Source organism: Pezoporus wallicus, unplaced genomic scaffold (assembly GCF_028554395.1).
Source record: "Pezoporus wallicus isolate ANWC-B61680 ecotype Strahan unplaced genomic scaffold, APGP_CSIRO_Pwel_v1 contig_7461, whole genome shotgun sequence".
Classification (NCBI taxonomy): Eukaryota; Metazoa; Chordata; class Aves; order Psittaciformes; family Psittacidae; genus Pezoporus; species Pezoporus wallicus.
The window spans coordinates 1,363,850-1,380,534 of record NW_026637976.1 but is presented as its reverse complement, the minus strand read 5'-3'; the positions used below and the strand labels follow the sequence as shown (position 1 = coordinate 1,380,534).

The 16,685-nt window shown below is 47.5% G+C and overlaps 1 protein-coding gene across 3 annotated transcripts in view; it reads right to left on the bottom strand.

The window, feature by feature from the left end:
* Positions 1-1,497: 1,497 nt before the first annotated feature.
* The window catches only part of USP35 (ubiquitin specific peptidase 35), a 30,262-nt gene continuing 15,074 nt past the window's right edge, over positions 1,498-16,685 (bottom strand). For all 3 annotated transcript variants that reach the window (XM_057408541.1, XM_057408542.1, XM_057408543.1), the window contains exons 4-11: positions 13,188-13,317; positions 11,829-11,930; positions 8,385-8,543; positions 7,666-7,859; positions 7,455-7,548; positions 5,532-5,638; positions 3,637-4,828; positions 1,498-3,029 (exon numbers count right to left, since the gene is read on the bottom strand). In XM_057408541.1, the coding sequence (XP_057264524.1) occupies positions 2,859-3,029; positions 3,637-4,828; positions 5,532-5,638; positions 7,455-7,548; positions 7,666-7,859; positions 8,385-8,543; positions 11,829-11,930; positions 13,188-13,317 (2,149 nt within the window). In that variant the 3' untranslated portion in view covers positions 1,498-2,858. The remainder of the gene's footprint in view (positions 3,030-3,636; positions 4,829-5,531; positions 5,639-7,454; positions 7,549-7,665; positions 7,860-8,384; positions 8,544-11,828; positions 11,931-13,187; positions 13,318-16,685) is intronic.

Here is a 16,685-nt window from a genome sequence, read left to right as displayed (position 1 = left end):
TAGCTGCATCCCACTCAACCCAGCCCTTGATGAAGTCAATGGTTCTCCATTGACTTTGGGTTGAGTGGGAACGGACCCAGCCAAATTAGGGTAGTTTTCTCCATTTGTTCCTTAACGTGCTGCGAGGAGGGGTCGGAGCCCTGGCTGGGAAGCCATGGCATCGGCAGCCGATCCGCAGGGATGTTGTGTGTGTTTCCAAGCCTATGACTGTTCTTAAAGAGAAGTCTTTTAAATTCCTTTCTTTTTTTTGTTGTTGTTTTCCATTTGTAGAAGGAAGGACAAGAGTAACCTGTGGCAAACTGTACAGTACGTGTCTTCTTGTGGTGTCACTGTTTGAATGGTTATTTGGTTTTCAAATCACTGTGGACAGCTAATCACTTAAGTTATTAATTTATTCTTTGGGGTTTTGTTGTTTGGTTTTTTTTATTAAAAGTAATTTGAAACAATTATTTATCCTGTAAATTGGTCTTGAGTGAAGCCTAGATAATACTTTTTTGCTGTTAATAAACATGGTACATGCCTGACGTGAAGGTGATCTCATTTTTAAGTACTGTATATGCAGCAGGAAAGCAACAGGGAAATGAAAGACTGGTAATATAAAGTCATCTCTCGCTGGTGACTCCCAGCATGGATTCGGAGTGGGAAGAGAAAGGGGGAATTAATGACCTGATCGAGTTGAATTATGCAGCACCTTTAATGCTTCCAGAGCATCTTCCCAGTGTTGCCAAGTATATCCTACAGCTTCCTGTCTGTAGAACGCGGGCATTTAGGATGCAGTTACGTGTTTTCCCTAATGCCAGAACCCAAACCATGTGTTTTGAGCTGCTAAAGTGAGTTTCATGCTATATATCTCCTCCAGAGATACACTTTGGTGTGTGCAGAGTAAGGAAGCGCTGCCTTCCTTACCCATCAGCAGCTCGGCACCTATGAGCTCCAGTTTAGGACAACAAATCACCCATAAAACCTAAGCACAAGAACAGGTCTTTTGGGTTGATTATCTGCTTTGATTGTTTAGATTAGGATCTTATCAAGACAGTCTCCTGCAAAAGCACATTCAGCACATGGCCCTGAAAATGCCTCTAAGGTGATTCTCCAGCACAAAGCAAAGAGCTGGAATGACAGCAACATGAAAGCTTTCAGCAACCTCTTGGGAGAGGAGGTTCATAAAGGTCTATTAATAATACCAGGGAACACTGTTCTTTCTGTATAACTTCAGCTTTGGGTCCATATTTATTTCCTTTTAGCGTCACTTTAAGTATAATGGACTTAAATACAACAAACACGCTCCACTGCTCAACTACAAACCCCCACTAATAGGACTGTGATCTGCATTCAGGGCTGCAGGTCCCCATCCCACCACTGCCTGCTCCCGTCTTCCAAGGCACCACTCTGCAGTGTTGTCCCATGTATGTGAAGTTGAATGCCCATCTCCCATCTCTTTTTTGACCCATCGAACCCATAGCTATGAGTATTGCAATAAGACACTGAGGCTCTCCGTTGAATTCATTCATTTCCTTTATTTGTATATAGGAAAGGCAATAAAAGAATACGATCGTACACGCCAGAGATCTGATCCCAAGTGTCCTCTCTAGCAGACTTTCTGTTCACCTTATCTGTAACAACCTCTGTGCTTCACCTTTTCCTCCATGGCAATACAATATTCCCACCCCAATACGCCATGGTCAGGATTAGGCCCTGCACACAGGACCTAAGGCACAAGTTTCTGCCACTTGAGCTAGAGAAATCTCTACTACTGGCGCAAGGGAGGAGCAGGCAGGGACAACGGCTGGCGAGGGACATGGGAGGGAGCTGTGGTCCTATAGCCACATGGCCCAAGGCTTGGGTTGGTCACATGCCACCAAAATCACCCCTGTCCTGTTGCTGATTTATATATCAGATTGGTTTATGTAGTTTGTATTTATACTGGGTTGATAGAATATATCTGGTTGGGCCTCTCTCCTTCTAAATCAGCATTTTTGGGTTAGTGGGTTTAGGGTGGCTGTCATTTGCTGCTCAGTTCCAGGTATTCCAGTGGGAAGCCCAAGTTTTAAAGGGCAGATCCAGCCCAGAAAGCCGTGAGATGACAGCAGCAGGAAGAGGCTGAGTCTTAAAGACACATCTGGAAGAACAGCTGTGCATCTGGGCCTGTTGCGTACACCAGCAGCATCACTAACAGCATCCAGAGGTCACCAGTAACACAACTGGCCTTTGCTGGAGACCTAGAAACCCAACCAGACCACATCAGTCTCTCTTGGCTGGAGGGATTTGTACTCCTCAATCTCTTCTGGGTTGACCTGCCACTGCTCACTGTGACCAAACAGGTTTACAAGCTCACCACCCCACAAGATCAGCATTGCCATGTTGGCTGCTTGGTGTTTTTTTTTAGCCTTTTTCTACCTTTAGAGGTATGTCAAGTTCTCAAACCCACATTAAAACAACTGACAAACAACAAGAGGTCTCCCCCAAACCAACTCACAGCTGTAGATGGGATGTGCACTGGGAGATCTCCATCCCTGCCCCACTGGGTCCATCTTCATCCCTGTCCCCATCCTCTCCCCAGGCTGGTGGCATGGCTCACAGCGGGCAAGACACGGCTATGCTGAAGCAAAAGGGCACTTCTCCGAGCTGTCAGCAGCTGCTCATCTCTGCATTAGCTTAGTTACATTAAGGCGTGAAGACCAAGTGCATAGGAAGCAGTGGGAACCTCCGGGCGCCTCCAAATCAACCCCTGAGTCCTTTTCCATTTAAATGTTCTCTAAATCTTCCTCCAAGATGCTCACTGTCATCAAGGCGAGGAAGAGGAACCTCTGGCTTCAGGTTGTCCCCATGGACATCGATTATCTGGTTTAACCCATTGGCTAGAAGACGAGGCCATGAAAGGAGCCGGATCCACCACCCCCCGCCGCAGGGCTGCAGCCCCCCGAGGAGTTGTCATCATCCTTATCCCTGTCAAAGTCTCTCCACCACAGTGGGGATTTTGGCAAGGCAGAAATGTAGGCGGCTCTGTTCCTGGCTTCTTTTTCCTGCTCCTGGGAGAAGAAAGAGGGAGAAATAACATAAGGATTTCTGTGGATAAATGACCCAGGTAGGGGGATGCTCCCACCCTCCCCAAGGAGATGGGAGTGTTGGGTTGCCCTCCTCCAAATTAAACTGGGGTGAGAAGGCCATGTGCTAAACTCTAGAGCAGCAAAGCACTGGGCCTCTCCAATGATCAAAACCAGCCCTTCCATGTCACCGCTGGGAGAAGAGGGACTCTCTGCCTGGTGCTGCTCATGTCCTATGGGACACTGCTGTTTGGAAAGCATTGAACTCCACCAGTTGAATGGAATCTGTTCTAGTCTGTATTCCCAGCCTATCCATCTTTCTCAGGAGCGCTGCTTGGGGCAGGCAACAGCAAGTCAACCCCACGCACAACCAAGAGGTGCCTTGCACCAACCTTGACACCCAGTTTCATCAGGAAACTACTACCTGTTTATACCTGGGTGCTAAAAAGGAAAGGGATTTGACTTCAGGAAGTGGATGGGTGTCCGCATGTGTAGATTTACCCACAGGACACAACCCAGATGGGTGGGAATGTAGCCCGTGAGCCGGGAAGCTGCAGGATTGCACCCTGCTGTGCACAGCAGAGGGAGTTACCTGCAAGTAGAGGATGTTATCTTTGGAAATGGCTTCCATCAAGTCCTTATGGAGGGAAGGTTCTCCATGCAGGTGGCCCGCCTCGGCCAGAGCCTCATGCAGCAGGCAGCTCTGCCTGCCCGGGCGCTGCCTGTAGAACAGGACATAGGCAGTGTCCTTGGGGAAGAAAGAGGTGACGTTGCTGACGGATTCAAAGGAGGAGAAGGAAACTCTGGTGTCATTGAAGAGGTACCACTGGATTTCAAAGTCCAGCTGCTTGTCAAAGGCTGGTTTTGGTGCCCCATCCCGGGGCTGCCCATGGGGGACGGTGTCAGTGCACTCCCTGGAGTAGCAATAGTAGTGGCCACTCTCAGAGGAGATGCCTGAATGCACCACCACACTGCAGAGGTCATACACAACAGACATGAAGCCACTTCCTGGGGCAGCCCTGTCTTTCCCATGCCAGCAAACCTCCTTGGATTCCTCTGGGGTGACAAGGATGGGAAGCTTGAGTACCACGGGGATGGAGACGTTGTCCAGGATCTTCTTCCTCTTCATAGTCCGTGGGTCAAAGGAGAACCGCAGCAGCGTGAGGATGAGGTAGTGTGGACCCTCCGTCAGCTCTGCCACCTTCTCAGCATCCTGCAGGGATGCGCATTTCTCACAGTGGTATTTGTTCTCTGCTGTCAGCCTCTCCGGGGATAGAAAATAGTTGATTAAATCTGGGACGGATCTAGAGTCTTTGGATGAGATTGGGTCTTTGGCTGCATCCAAGCCAATGGCATTGCCACTTAAGGGGTTTGTCACTTCTCCCGGCTCCTGGAAACCCAATGTTTCCACTGGCATTGGTGGAGCTGCAGGTTCTCGGGCCATAGGGGCCTTCCTCTGGATCCAGGGAGACCCTGTAAGCTGGCTTGGGTTTTCAGGAGGCTCAATAAGCTGTGGGCCGATTTCTTCCACAGGTAAAACAGATGTGCTCCTACGGATGTGCCTGTCCGATGGGGGGAAAGCCAAGGACAGGTCTGTGAAGGCTTCTTCCCGGGAGGAGACATTCAGACACTTCAAGCAGCGGATCTTTGTCATCATTTTACCCCCAAACATCTTCTCAATCAGTGTCTTGTTTAAGTAATGACGCTCCACTGCCTGAGACATTAAGCTGGATTCCTTGAGTTTCTGGTAGATCCTTTTCCCAGTCTTTTCTTCTTCATGTAACCTTTGGATGGGGGGAAAAAAGGCTGCATCATGCACCAATACAACATCAAGAGGTAGTCTTTAAGTAGGGGTTCTGTTCTTCTCTCCAAGGGGTTAATGTGGGTTAACCTGCGCATGCCCAGGGGTCTGGTACTCTGGAAGGAAGGTGGGGAGGAGTTGAGCAGGATTTAGGAACCTGAGGTCCCTGTGTGCCATTGTCCCCTACTTGTAGAGATATCAATGGGGCATCAGAAACTGGGGATTTCTAGGTAAGAGAAAAGCAGGAATGAACATTTTACAGAGGAGGCTGAGTGGCTTGTCATGCAAATCCAAACTTGGTACAACTCATTAGGCAGAAGCTCTTCCCTGTAAGGGTGCTGAGGCACTGGCACAGGGTGCCCAGAGAAGCTGTGGCTGCCCCATCCCTGGCAGTGTTCAAGGCCAGGTTGGACACAGGGGCTTGGAGCAAGCTGCTCTAGTGGAAGGTGTCCCTGCCCGTGGCAGGGGCTGGAACTGGATGAGTTTTAAGGTCCCTTCAACCCAAACCAGTTCTGACCTTATCCCTAAGCCAGCCCTGGACAGCTCTCACAATCTGTCACCCCAAGCCTCTACTCTCCCACCTCCTCCAGGTCTCAGCTACCTGACATGGGTCAGCATTAAACATTATGTCTGGTCTAGGGATATCACTGTCAGCAGACTCCAGACTGATGGTGATGGCCACGTACCGGTCCAGCAGGTACTTGAGATACTCTGAGCAGTCCTGCTGAGCGCCAGGGGTGAACCAGGGGGGCCAGGAGGCAGAGAGGAAACTCTCAGGTGAGATGGCAGGTCGCTGGCAGCGAGACAGAAGAAGAAATGCATTTAATCTTGGGGACCCTCCATCAGGGACTGTAGCGACAGGACAAAGGGTGATGGGATCAAACTGGAAGGGGAAGTTTAGATTGGATATAAGGCAGAAGTTCTTTACTGTGAGCGTGCTGAGGTGCTGGCACAGGGTGCCCAGAGAAGTGGTGAATGCTCCATCCCTGGCAGTGTTCAAGGCCAGTTGACAAGGCAGTGTTCGAGAGCCTTGGGTGACATGGTCTAGTGTGAGGTGTCCCTGCCTATGGCAGGAGGATGGAACTGGATGATCTTAAGGTCCTTTCCAACCCAAATAATCCTATGATTCTGTTCACACAGGAGGATGGATAGGGGAGAGGAGGGTCTTCCTGGCTACTTCAGTGGGAGCAGGGTGCATTTGTGTGCCTATAAGGTCTCCCTTTTTATTCCTACAAAGCTTAATCTCAGTGCGCAGGAAGACTTTCATGTTTTGCTGCAAGCCAGGATTCATTTCAGCTATTATTTTACATATACTCCATAAACTATCCACATGTTTATTTCTTCCTTCCATTTTAAATGGTTTATTGGCCTGACCCAGAGATTTCTACTTAACTCAGCCTGAATTGAATTTGATGCTCCATTTAATTCGAGCAGGATCTCTCTCACCAAATCCTCTCATAATAAAAAGAAACAAAACCAAAGCAAAAAAATCCACTAAACTTCCACCTGTCATCCCAATCACTGCAGGCAGGTAATCTGCATCTCCAGTTAATGTAATCACTGCCATTAGGAAGCAGCTGTCTCATTAACATGGAAAAAGACACATCTTTGGCAAAGAAGCGGCTTTAAGAACAGCCTGAAGAAGAAAAATAACTAAGAAGGCCCTTAGGAAATGAGCAGGAAGTTATTACCCATAAACTACACAACAAGTAAATTGCATTTGCTTCTGTATTTGCTCATCACAGGTCACACACACCCCAACCTGCCATCGAAACCTAGACTCTTCCATGACTAAATGTTAAATTTAACAGGTTGCCTATACTTTAACCCCAAAAGGTATCTGTTGTGAGACCACAATGCAACGAGCCAGCTCTGGCAGCCAAGGCTTGGAAAACAAAGACCAGGTTCACAGCAAGGGAAAAATCACTGGGCTTTCAAAATCATGTATTTCTAGCAACACAAAGAGAGGCTTTTTAAGAGATGAGCTAGGTACGAGTTAGCTGTATCCCCAGGAGTCACTCATGTTAAATATAATGTTTGTCCAGAAAGCATTCATAATTCATTTGTTTAAGGGTGTTATTTGTATTTGATTTTCCATCATATATAGACCATTCAAAGCATCAGGAACCTAAAGGGGATTTTTATTACTATTCTTTTAACAAAGCGCCTTTGAAGGCAATTTTCACCCATGATTTCTGCTTTGCTGTGAAGCAAGAGGACAAATGAGCTGCTCCAGTCTTTTCCCTGCTGCATAGCAAGAAACAAAACCCTCTGCTTTATACCAACAGGCTTTTCAGCTGGCCACATGTGTAAGCTATTGCCAGAAGGGCTTGATTGTCAAAGCTATTACTTATTACATCAGCCCAACCCAGGAAGACTGAAGACAGGGAGCCGGGTGTGAACACAGCTCACTTGCATGGGTGATGGGAGCTCGCCTTCTCCACCCCCAAAATTAGCCTCCCTCCTATAAACAAGACCGGTCCCGTTCTAAGAACCCACCAAGATCCACAGCTCCTTATCAGCCCGTTGGAGTCGACAGGAAGCAACTTGGAGACGAGCCTTTCCGCAGCCGACAGTCCAAACAAATAACTAGAACATGAAATAATTACCTGACTGTGCTCCAAAAACGCAAAGAGCCACTGGAGCTTTGTCATCAGAGGCTGGGAGTTGCCCTCGGTCAGACTCAACACCGAATGCCGAAAGCTGCAAAGGAAAAGCGGAGATGCAGCCCATAGGATGGAAAAGTGGGATGTGGAACACCGATGGGGTCAGCAACCCCTGGAGCAAGTCTTGAGTGGAAGCAAGGGTGCAAAGACTCACTCTGAAGCCATGAAAAGAGACTGTATGATGCTGTTCATGTAGCAGGTGTTTCCCAAGTTTATTAACCCGATCTTTCCCGTCTCTGATTTGGATGCCAGGCGTGGGTAGAAGCAGGCCAGCTCGTTCTTCTGCGAGGTCCAGGCATTCTGTCCCAGGAGATGTTTAATCCGGTCTTCATTTGGAACAGGAAGAGCCTTGGAAAGAGAGATCCATGTTACAAATCATTCCATGTGAAGAGTTAGTAATGGGCAATCACAACACTCTTCTGCTAGAGGCGCTCACGGAACTCATTTCCCCTGCTCTTTGCATGAACATGCATCCATGCAAGTGTTTAGCTGCTAACACTGCAAGTACACGGATTCAAACCTACAAGACAGACGAGTTGGCCTACAAGAAGTGTTGTCTGGTGTGCTATGTTGTATTTTACACTGTATAAACTGCTAGTATTAGTCCTCTAGAGGCATTCAATATTGAAATCATACCTAAACCCCACAGGCACAATCAGAACTTCTGCTGGTCCACCATAACAGAAGCATCTTCCATCAACTTGCCTACATGGGGCTTAAGCTCAGGATGTTGATCCCTTTCTCCTACCACAGTTTGAGGCATTAAGGTTAAGCCATCCCTACCAGTAGCACAGTCCCTCTGCACCAGGCTGCAAACTAGAGTGCCATTTCCATACGGAGAACAGAAAAATGACTGTGAGGTGTATGTCTTACCTTAACTGCTTCCAGGACTGGTTCATAGAGATCAGGAAATCCTGAGAAGCGGAAGAACATGCAGTGGATGAGCTCAGCCAGCTGCTCCAGGGAGCTGGTGGCAGAATTGGAGTCCTCCTTCTTCAGAGAGGCCACCAGCCTGGGGATGTGAGGGAGCAGCTGGAAAAGGGAAATTCACTGCATCAGGAATGACTCCAAATTACTCATCACATATGTGGGGGAACGGAATTCACTTCCAGGAAGAAAGGACAGTCAACAGGAGTTGACTGCAGTGCCATTCTGGACTTTGCCCTTCACCCTGTGAGCTCAACAGCAATCTCTTCTGTTGACTTCAGTAGTGCAAATGCTATAGACCTTGGAGGGTTTCATGGTGCATGGCACCTGCAGGTCCATGCTGCTGCTTTGTCATGCTGCAATTATCATTGTCCACTAAATCTTGGTGATCATGGTGAGGCCGCACATCAAATCCTGTGTTCAGTTCTGGGCCCCTCACTACGAGAGAGATATTGAGGTGCTGGAGCGGGGCCAGAGAAGGGCAATGGAGCTGGTGCAGGGCCTGGAGGGGTTCAGTGTGGAGAAGAGAAGGCTCAAGGGGGTCCTGATCGCTGCCTACAAGTGCCTGACAGGAGGATGGAGCCAGGAGGGGCTGGGCTCTGCTCCCAAGGAACAAGGGATGGGACAAGAGGAAACGGCCTCAAGCTGCACCAGGGCAGGTTTAGATGGAGCTGAGGAACAATTCCTGCCCCAGAGGGTGCTCAGGCATTGGAACAGGCTGCCCAGGGCAGGGCTGCAGTCACCGTCCCTGCAAGTGTTCACACCCCATGGAGACGAGGCCTCAGTGCCATGGGGCAGTGGTGGCCATGGCAGTGCTGGGGAATGGTTGGACTGGATGAGCTTAAAGGGCTTTTCCAACCTATTTGATTCCATGAGTCTATAAATCACACACCTACAGTGGAGAGGAGAATTATACACCAACTGCCAAGTGCAGGGATTCAGACCTACAAGACAGACAAATCAGCCTGCAAAAAGCATTTTCTGTTGTGCTGTACTAGCATTTTACACTGTATAAACCAAACTGGGATCGCCGTGGTCGGATGGGTGGCGACAGGCGCATAAACAGCACGTTCGTTATCACGCTTTCATCTGGAAACGAACACGCAGACAAACGCAGACCATGCATTGTTCACGGGCACCCTCTGCTGCACCCACAGTGAATAACCCATTTCCAACCCTGCCCAAGAGCTAGAGTGACCCTGGGCGCTTACGCAACCTTTGTCATGTTTATATGAGGTTATTTTTACCCCAGAACTATCCTGGAATGAAGGCTCAGGATCCCAAATCCAACCACTTCTTGGTCCTCTCTTCCTTCATCTTCCTCTCTCCTTTCTCCCTTTTTCTCCTCAAAACCTTGGCGATTTTAACTACTTCCTTTCCAATTTTGTTGGGAAAGCAAACGAGTCCCATTTTCTGCATCAATATTTTGCCAAGCTGTAGTGGGAACCATTGCCAAAGCCCTCCCAAAGTGCCACACGTTTGTTCCCTGGTTTTTCATACATAAGGGAGGGGATTTGTGCTCGCTGGGCTGCAGATGGAAACTTCAAGCCAAGAGCAACTGACAGCTTTTGGAGTGTTTCAAACTCCGGACGCCCAACTGAAGACAAGGCGTTGGAATGAGCCTATTTATAGAAACCAAAGGGTTTCTCAAGGAATCCAGGCTCATTTAAAGTGTCTCCAGCTGAGGAATGAAAAAGCAGCGGTTGAAAACGTTGGCCAGCCCTGCTTTATTCCAGCCTTATCTGTTTGTCCTGTGAACTTCAGGCGAAAAGCCAAATGGAAGGGCTTGAATGGAAAAGCATCCAATCAGACATTAATAGGAGTAGTTTTCCATTGCTGCTTTTATCAGTTCAATCACTGCAAGCATGCCTTTGCTTTCAGTCTTGCTGTCTATTTACAGCATTCCAGGGGCAACACCAGCGAGAAGCAGAGCAGTGCTTTAGTGTCAACAGCAAAATCGACTATAAAATGTCACTATGGGAATGAAAAGAGAAGACTAAAATGCTGTTAAAAGTAGTTTTGTGCTTTTAACAGTGGAGAATTCATGAAGTGGAAGTGTTCTGATCCAGTCCTCGAGTCCTATTGCACTGATGCTGAGCAAAGCTTTGAAAGATGATGCATCACTTGAAGAAATGGTAATGGGTGACACGTGTTGGTGACAATTTGAAGTCACAGGTGGCATGGGGCTCACTGAGTCCAATGGACAGTCAGGAATCTGCTTAGGAAACAGCAAGGGCTGTTTAAGAATATACTCCCTGTCTTCCACTGCATGAGCCCTCCAAGTTGCTCTCAATGCAAAGGTTTCACCTAGCACATCCCAAAGCCTGAGTGGCAACATCTATCACACCTCAGCTGAAAGGGTGGGGATAAATATGAGGCTGTATCTTCTATACCTGCTAATAGAAAACTACAACATAAGCCAGCCTGGGTCGGTGTAGCCTGCTCACGTTCCTGTCCCAGGTCACCCCTCTACCTCCTTCCCTTTCCTTCTCCAGACAAATGCATGTCTGTGGTTGTCCCAGACCCAGACCAAGGTGGGCAATGCAGACCATTAGGATTTCCTGGGTTTCACCTGGGCTTCTTTTAATAAAAAGCTCAGCCCATGGCTGTACAAATGGCTCAGCACAAAGGAGAGTGACTGGGAGAAGCAAGTGGTCTAAGAGCTAGGGCAGGAAAAAGGGGATCCTCCTCTTCGACCTGCAAGGCTGGCAAACACCGGGATAAAATGATTGCAAGAGCACTACAGCCACTGCTGATGGGACCTGCAGTGTGGCTTGACAGGCAGTCCAATATATTTGCATCATCTGCGCCTTTGGCTGTTGGGTTTTGAAGCTGGGAGAGGACCAAAGGGATGCACTTGACCTAGAGATCACTCCTCCAGCTGGTAGAGCACCATAGATGAAAAGTGGAGCGTGCGCACACTGCACACATTTCAAATCTGGAAGAGCCAGGCCCCAGCCAGCTTTATACCGATTTATCCCTGGAGATGAGCCATCAGGCTGGTAAAGCTCAGGAGAAATGGAAGGAATTATCAGAGGAGAAAGCAAAGCCTTACTTCCCTGCACTTCACTCTCTGACACAGGGTGATTGCTCTGTCTGTGGCAAACTACTCCTTTTAGACTCAGGTCTTCCCTCCACATCTCTTCACCAGCTTTGTGGTGCTCTGAAAGCTGTTTGGGCTGCAGGAGAGGTTACCAGAGGCTACCTGCATCTCCCAGGACAGGCTACAAGTGGATGGACAGGGTTGGGTTTACATCAGTCACTGAAATCAAGCAGATGAGGGAAATATCGCCCAGTATCTCAGCACCTCAGGTTGCCCTCCACCCCAGCTGCCCCACATCACAGTTACACTCAGGGCAATGCCCTCACCCAAGAGCAGCCCAGCCTTACCAAGTGAAATGCCTCGTGGGAGTGCTGGAAGCTCAGCAGCATGTACTGCAGGACAGACAAAGCCCCCTCCCTCACGATGGGGTACAGCAACTTGGAGAAGACCTGGTGGGGGAGAAAGGAAGCAAATGAGACGGTAGAATGGCACCGCAACACATGGGAGAAGGGACCAGCAGGAGAGAGGCACTGGGCATCTCCCACAGCTGCTGGTCTGCTTCTGCTCAATGCTGGATGTTGAAGCAAGCAGTCTGCATCCTGGTCTCCAGTCGTCTCCTATCCAGAGCATCCTAAAAATACCATGTGGGTTATCCTCACCCCCTCTGTAACCCCGCTGCACCTCGACACCTCCTGATGGATGAGGCCTTGCAAGCACAGAGGGATGCTGTACTTTCTGGTTTATTGTGGTATTTGGATCTTTGCCACTAACCTTTCAGGCAGATAGAAAGCAAAGGTGTTTTTCAAAGGCTAAGTAATGGTATTTATCCTACTTCACAGACAATGGCATAAGTTGACAATGCCCTCTACCATACTTCTAAGAGTTTTAAAACTCATGTTATTTTAAGGGCTGTGTCCTTTTCCTCTGCATTAAAGTACAAAAGGAAAGATAAAGAAAAGCCAGAGATGCTTGGCTATTCTCCCACTGCTCAGTGCACACGGGGGGATCACAAAGACAACTGCAGTTATTGATCATGTTCCAATACTAATAATCACAGTCTTAATAATTTCAACGGTGACTTCCACTGGAGGCTCAGCCTGATGTTATCCCCATCATACAAAGGAGGGAACAGCAGGATCACAGCATGGAAAATGCTTTAAAGTGGTGACCAATTTCAGCCCTTGATGACACAGTTTTCAGAGAGCACCAAGCACTCATTGCAGAAAGAGGTGATGGAAACAGCAGTGGGGGCTTTACCTGCACTAGCAAACGAACTAAGGCCAGGGCACAGGCTTTCAAACTGATCTGTGTGTAGTTAATATGCTCACTGGTGTGTATTTTGCCTGTGCCAACCAGACACAGCTGATGGAGAGCAAGTCACATTCCCAAAGGCAGGTGTTACAAAAGCTCCATAGTTGGGGAAGGAAATTGGTTGGTTGGCGTGAAAATCCTTGGCTTCTTTCATTTCATAACCTTTAAGATATCAATACCTATGCACACCAAGACCTAAAGAACTGCAGGTTGTTTTGGAGAACAAGTTTTAGCTGCAAAACAGCATCAGCCCATCACCCCATACACAGAAAAGCAGCATTTGCAAGGCACATCTCAAGTCACATCTCATCCTCATTCAATTGAAAGGCAAGAAGATACCTGAGGTTCAGGGACAAGTCTATTGGTCACATCCATGTTTAAAAGAGCCCACTTACCTTTTCGATCTTAGAAAGAGTAACTTCAATCAAGATGCTGAACTTTTTCACTGCAGCCAAACCCTTCAGCAGAGCGATGATCCACTTGTCTATGTGCTTGCCCAGGGGCCAGGACACCCAGTCGATCATCCTGAAATGAAATACAAGCTCTTCAAGTAAATTTAATGCACAGACTGTGGAAGCCAATCTCCACTCTGAGATAAGCCTCCTCCAAATTCGTGACTAGTGGGATAACTGGGTAAGAGACAGGCTCTTAATAAGGCATTTCACATGTTATTCGAAGCACAACAGAGCCTGAAGTGGAATTACCCCACTGTCATCATCATGCTGTGGTGAACCACATGGACCAGAGAATCAGAGCCAAGTCCATAAAATCATAGAATCATAGAATAATTAGGGTTGGAAAGGACCTTAAGATCATCCAGTTCCAACCCCCCTGCCATGGGCAGGGACACCTTACGCTAAATCATATCACCCAAGGCCTCGTCCAACCTGGTCTTGAACACTGCCAGGGATGGAGCATTCACAACCTCCCTGGGCAACCCATTCCAGTGCCTCACCACCCTAACAGGAAAGAATTTCCTCCTTATATCCAATCTAAACTTCCCGTTTCAGTTTTAACCCATTACCCCTTGTCCTATCACTACAGTCCCTAATGAAGAGTCCCTCCCCAGCACCCCTATAGGCCCCCTTCAGATACTGGAAGCTGCTCTGAGGTCTCCACGCAGCTTCTCTTCTCCAGGCTCAACAGCCCCAACTTTCTCAGCCTGGCTCCATAAGGGAGGTGCTGCAGCCCCTGAGCATCCTCGTGGCCTCCTCTGGACTTGTTCCAACAGTTCCATGTCCTTTTTATGTTGAGGACACCAGAACTGCACACAACGCTCCAGGTGAGGTCTCACGAGAGCAGAGCAGAGGGGCAGGATCCCCTCCTTCGACCTGCTGGTCACGCTCCTTTTGATGCAGCCCAGGATACGGTTGCTTTCTGGGCTGTGAGCGCACACTGAAGCCGGCTCATGTTCAAGTGGGGATTTCTTCCACTGACTACAGCCAACTTGAGTTCCAGTTTTAACACTGAAACTCTATATACCACCTCTGTGAAGTGTTGATCAGGGTCTCTGCATTGTCACCATTAGAAAACAAATGATCATAGAACCATAGAATAGTTTGGGTTGGAAAGGACCTTAAGATCATCAAGCTCCAACTCCCCTGCCATGGGCAGAGACACCTCCCACTAAACCATGTCACCAAGGCTCTGTCCAATGAACCTCTGCATTGTTACTGGTAAGGAAAAAGCACTCAGATTCAGAGCTTTTAATTCTCTGTGGGGAAACACCAATTTCCAGAAGCACATGAAAACCCAGTAAATACTGGTAACTCTAATGGAAGCCAGATATTCCTGAATGTCACAGCTAACACATTTCAACTATAGCCACTCCAGCAACACGTTGTCATCTTTCTGTAAGTTATAAATGCTTTGCAGAAGTCACTCCTAAGAAAATAACCTCAGACTAAGTGATGACACATTGTTTCTGTCGAAATTTGACGTTCAACATAGATGGGAAGTAACTAAGGCTTGGGATTTCCAAGGGTTGAACTCTGCTAACCATTTCAGTACCTTTGATTTGAAGATATCCCAGATGCTCAGTTTCTCACCTCAGTCCACCTATTTTTCCCAATCAGTCCCTTCTGCTTATTAGACTGTATCTTGTGCAAAATATATGAAGGGAGCACAGATAAGTAACCACGACAAGGCAAAGAGTAGGAATAAGTAAAGTCTTCAAGGACCTGGAAAAACAAAAGGCTAGGGAGCAAAGAAAGCCTGAAGAGCAGAATTTATTGGGATGTTGAGAAATACCAAAGCTGGATAATTAAGCAAATGCCAGAAAAGCTTCCACAGACATTTGCATTAGAAGAGAATAAGGGAAGCCGTGCAATCACTATCTATGGAGGGTGTGATGGTGATTAAAGGTATGATATGGCCTCTAGATGTGCCTTCCACACTAAACACCTCCTCTGCCTTCATTTTCAGCAAGAGAAATGAATTGATCAGGGTGACAGAGGAGGCAGGTAAAAGATCTGAGAATGGAAACAAGAGCAACAACAGCTGATAGGAAAATGAAACACGAAGAGCTCATGGACTCCAGCCAAGAGGAGATGGTGATTTCCATCATGTAAAACTCAACTCTGGTGAGGTTTAATGACTCTATTAACTTTGGTATGGTGTTTTATGTGGGAAGAATAGGAAGACAATTCCTATAATGAAAACAGGCAATGAGAGCATAGGTGGGAAGAACGGATACCATGTCACAGGGAGTTACCATAGGTGCCAAAGTCAGGTTTAAAAGGATATATGAATTTCTAGTCAAAGGACAGAAGTAGATCATATCTGACTGGCTTTCTGAAAGGAGATCACAAGCAACATTCTTCAGGGCCTAATGTTAGCACAAACACAACATGGCTGTGAAATCGGTGATGATGCAAATATAGGAGGCATCATCAAAACAAGAAGAGGATCAAGGTAGCACGAAGGAGACCCTGAGCATTAGAAATGCAGAAGTGGGAGAAAATGTAATGATTCAAAACACACGCAAGGCACAAGAAATCGATGTTACATGACAGTAAATCTGCTTGAAGACAAGGCACAAGAAATGGATGCTACAGGACAGTAAATCTTCTGCTTGAAGGCAATCAGCCAGATACCAGCTGACTACGAGTTCCCAGTGCAACAACAGCCATGGAAAAGACAAGAAGTAAAACTTCTTTTCTACGGCAAAACAAGAGCCTCCCATGCTGTTGTCCAAGACCTTGATGTCCAAGGCACACGGAACATGATGTGCAAACATCACCATCCATGTCCAACACTAATGAAGTGAAGTGGGAGCAGGTGCTGAAAAAGCCTGTTAAGGTGCTCAGGGAAATGAAGAACATTTCCTGTAAGGAAAGCTCAAAATAGCTTGGCTTGGTTAGCACAGCCACAGGAAAGCAGAGATGGGAAGGGACTGCTCTGCCTGCATACATCGAAGGAATAAACACCAGGGAGGCAAAAGAGTTATTTCAGCTATTTATGTGGGTGTAAGATCAAATGAGGCATAAGATGGCCGGAAATATATATATAGGCTGGCTATTAGAGGAGAGATTCGAACCATTAAAGCAACCCAAAGGTGGAACAGCTATAAAAGAAGAGCAGGGGGAGCAAAAGCCCTTCCTGCTTTGAGCGGTGTAGTTGAACATCCATTAAAAGGATCTATGATGTCAATGCCTATAAAGCAGGGAGATGGATCCAGAGATCCAAAGGTCCCTTTTATCCTGTCTGTTTTTTGCAAAGCCATAAAATAACCTTTTCCTCTTTAAGCCATCATTTACCAGCACTAGTGGCTAAGTTGCAGTCCTTCCTACTGCTGCCTGAGCTGCTATAGAAGGAAGAAATTACACTTTAAATTCACATTACCCTTTGCACGATGCAAGATCCACAAATGCTTTGGAAGCCAGGGCCCTCAT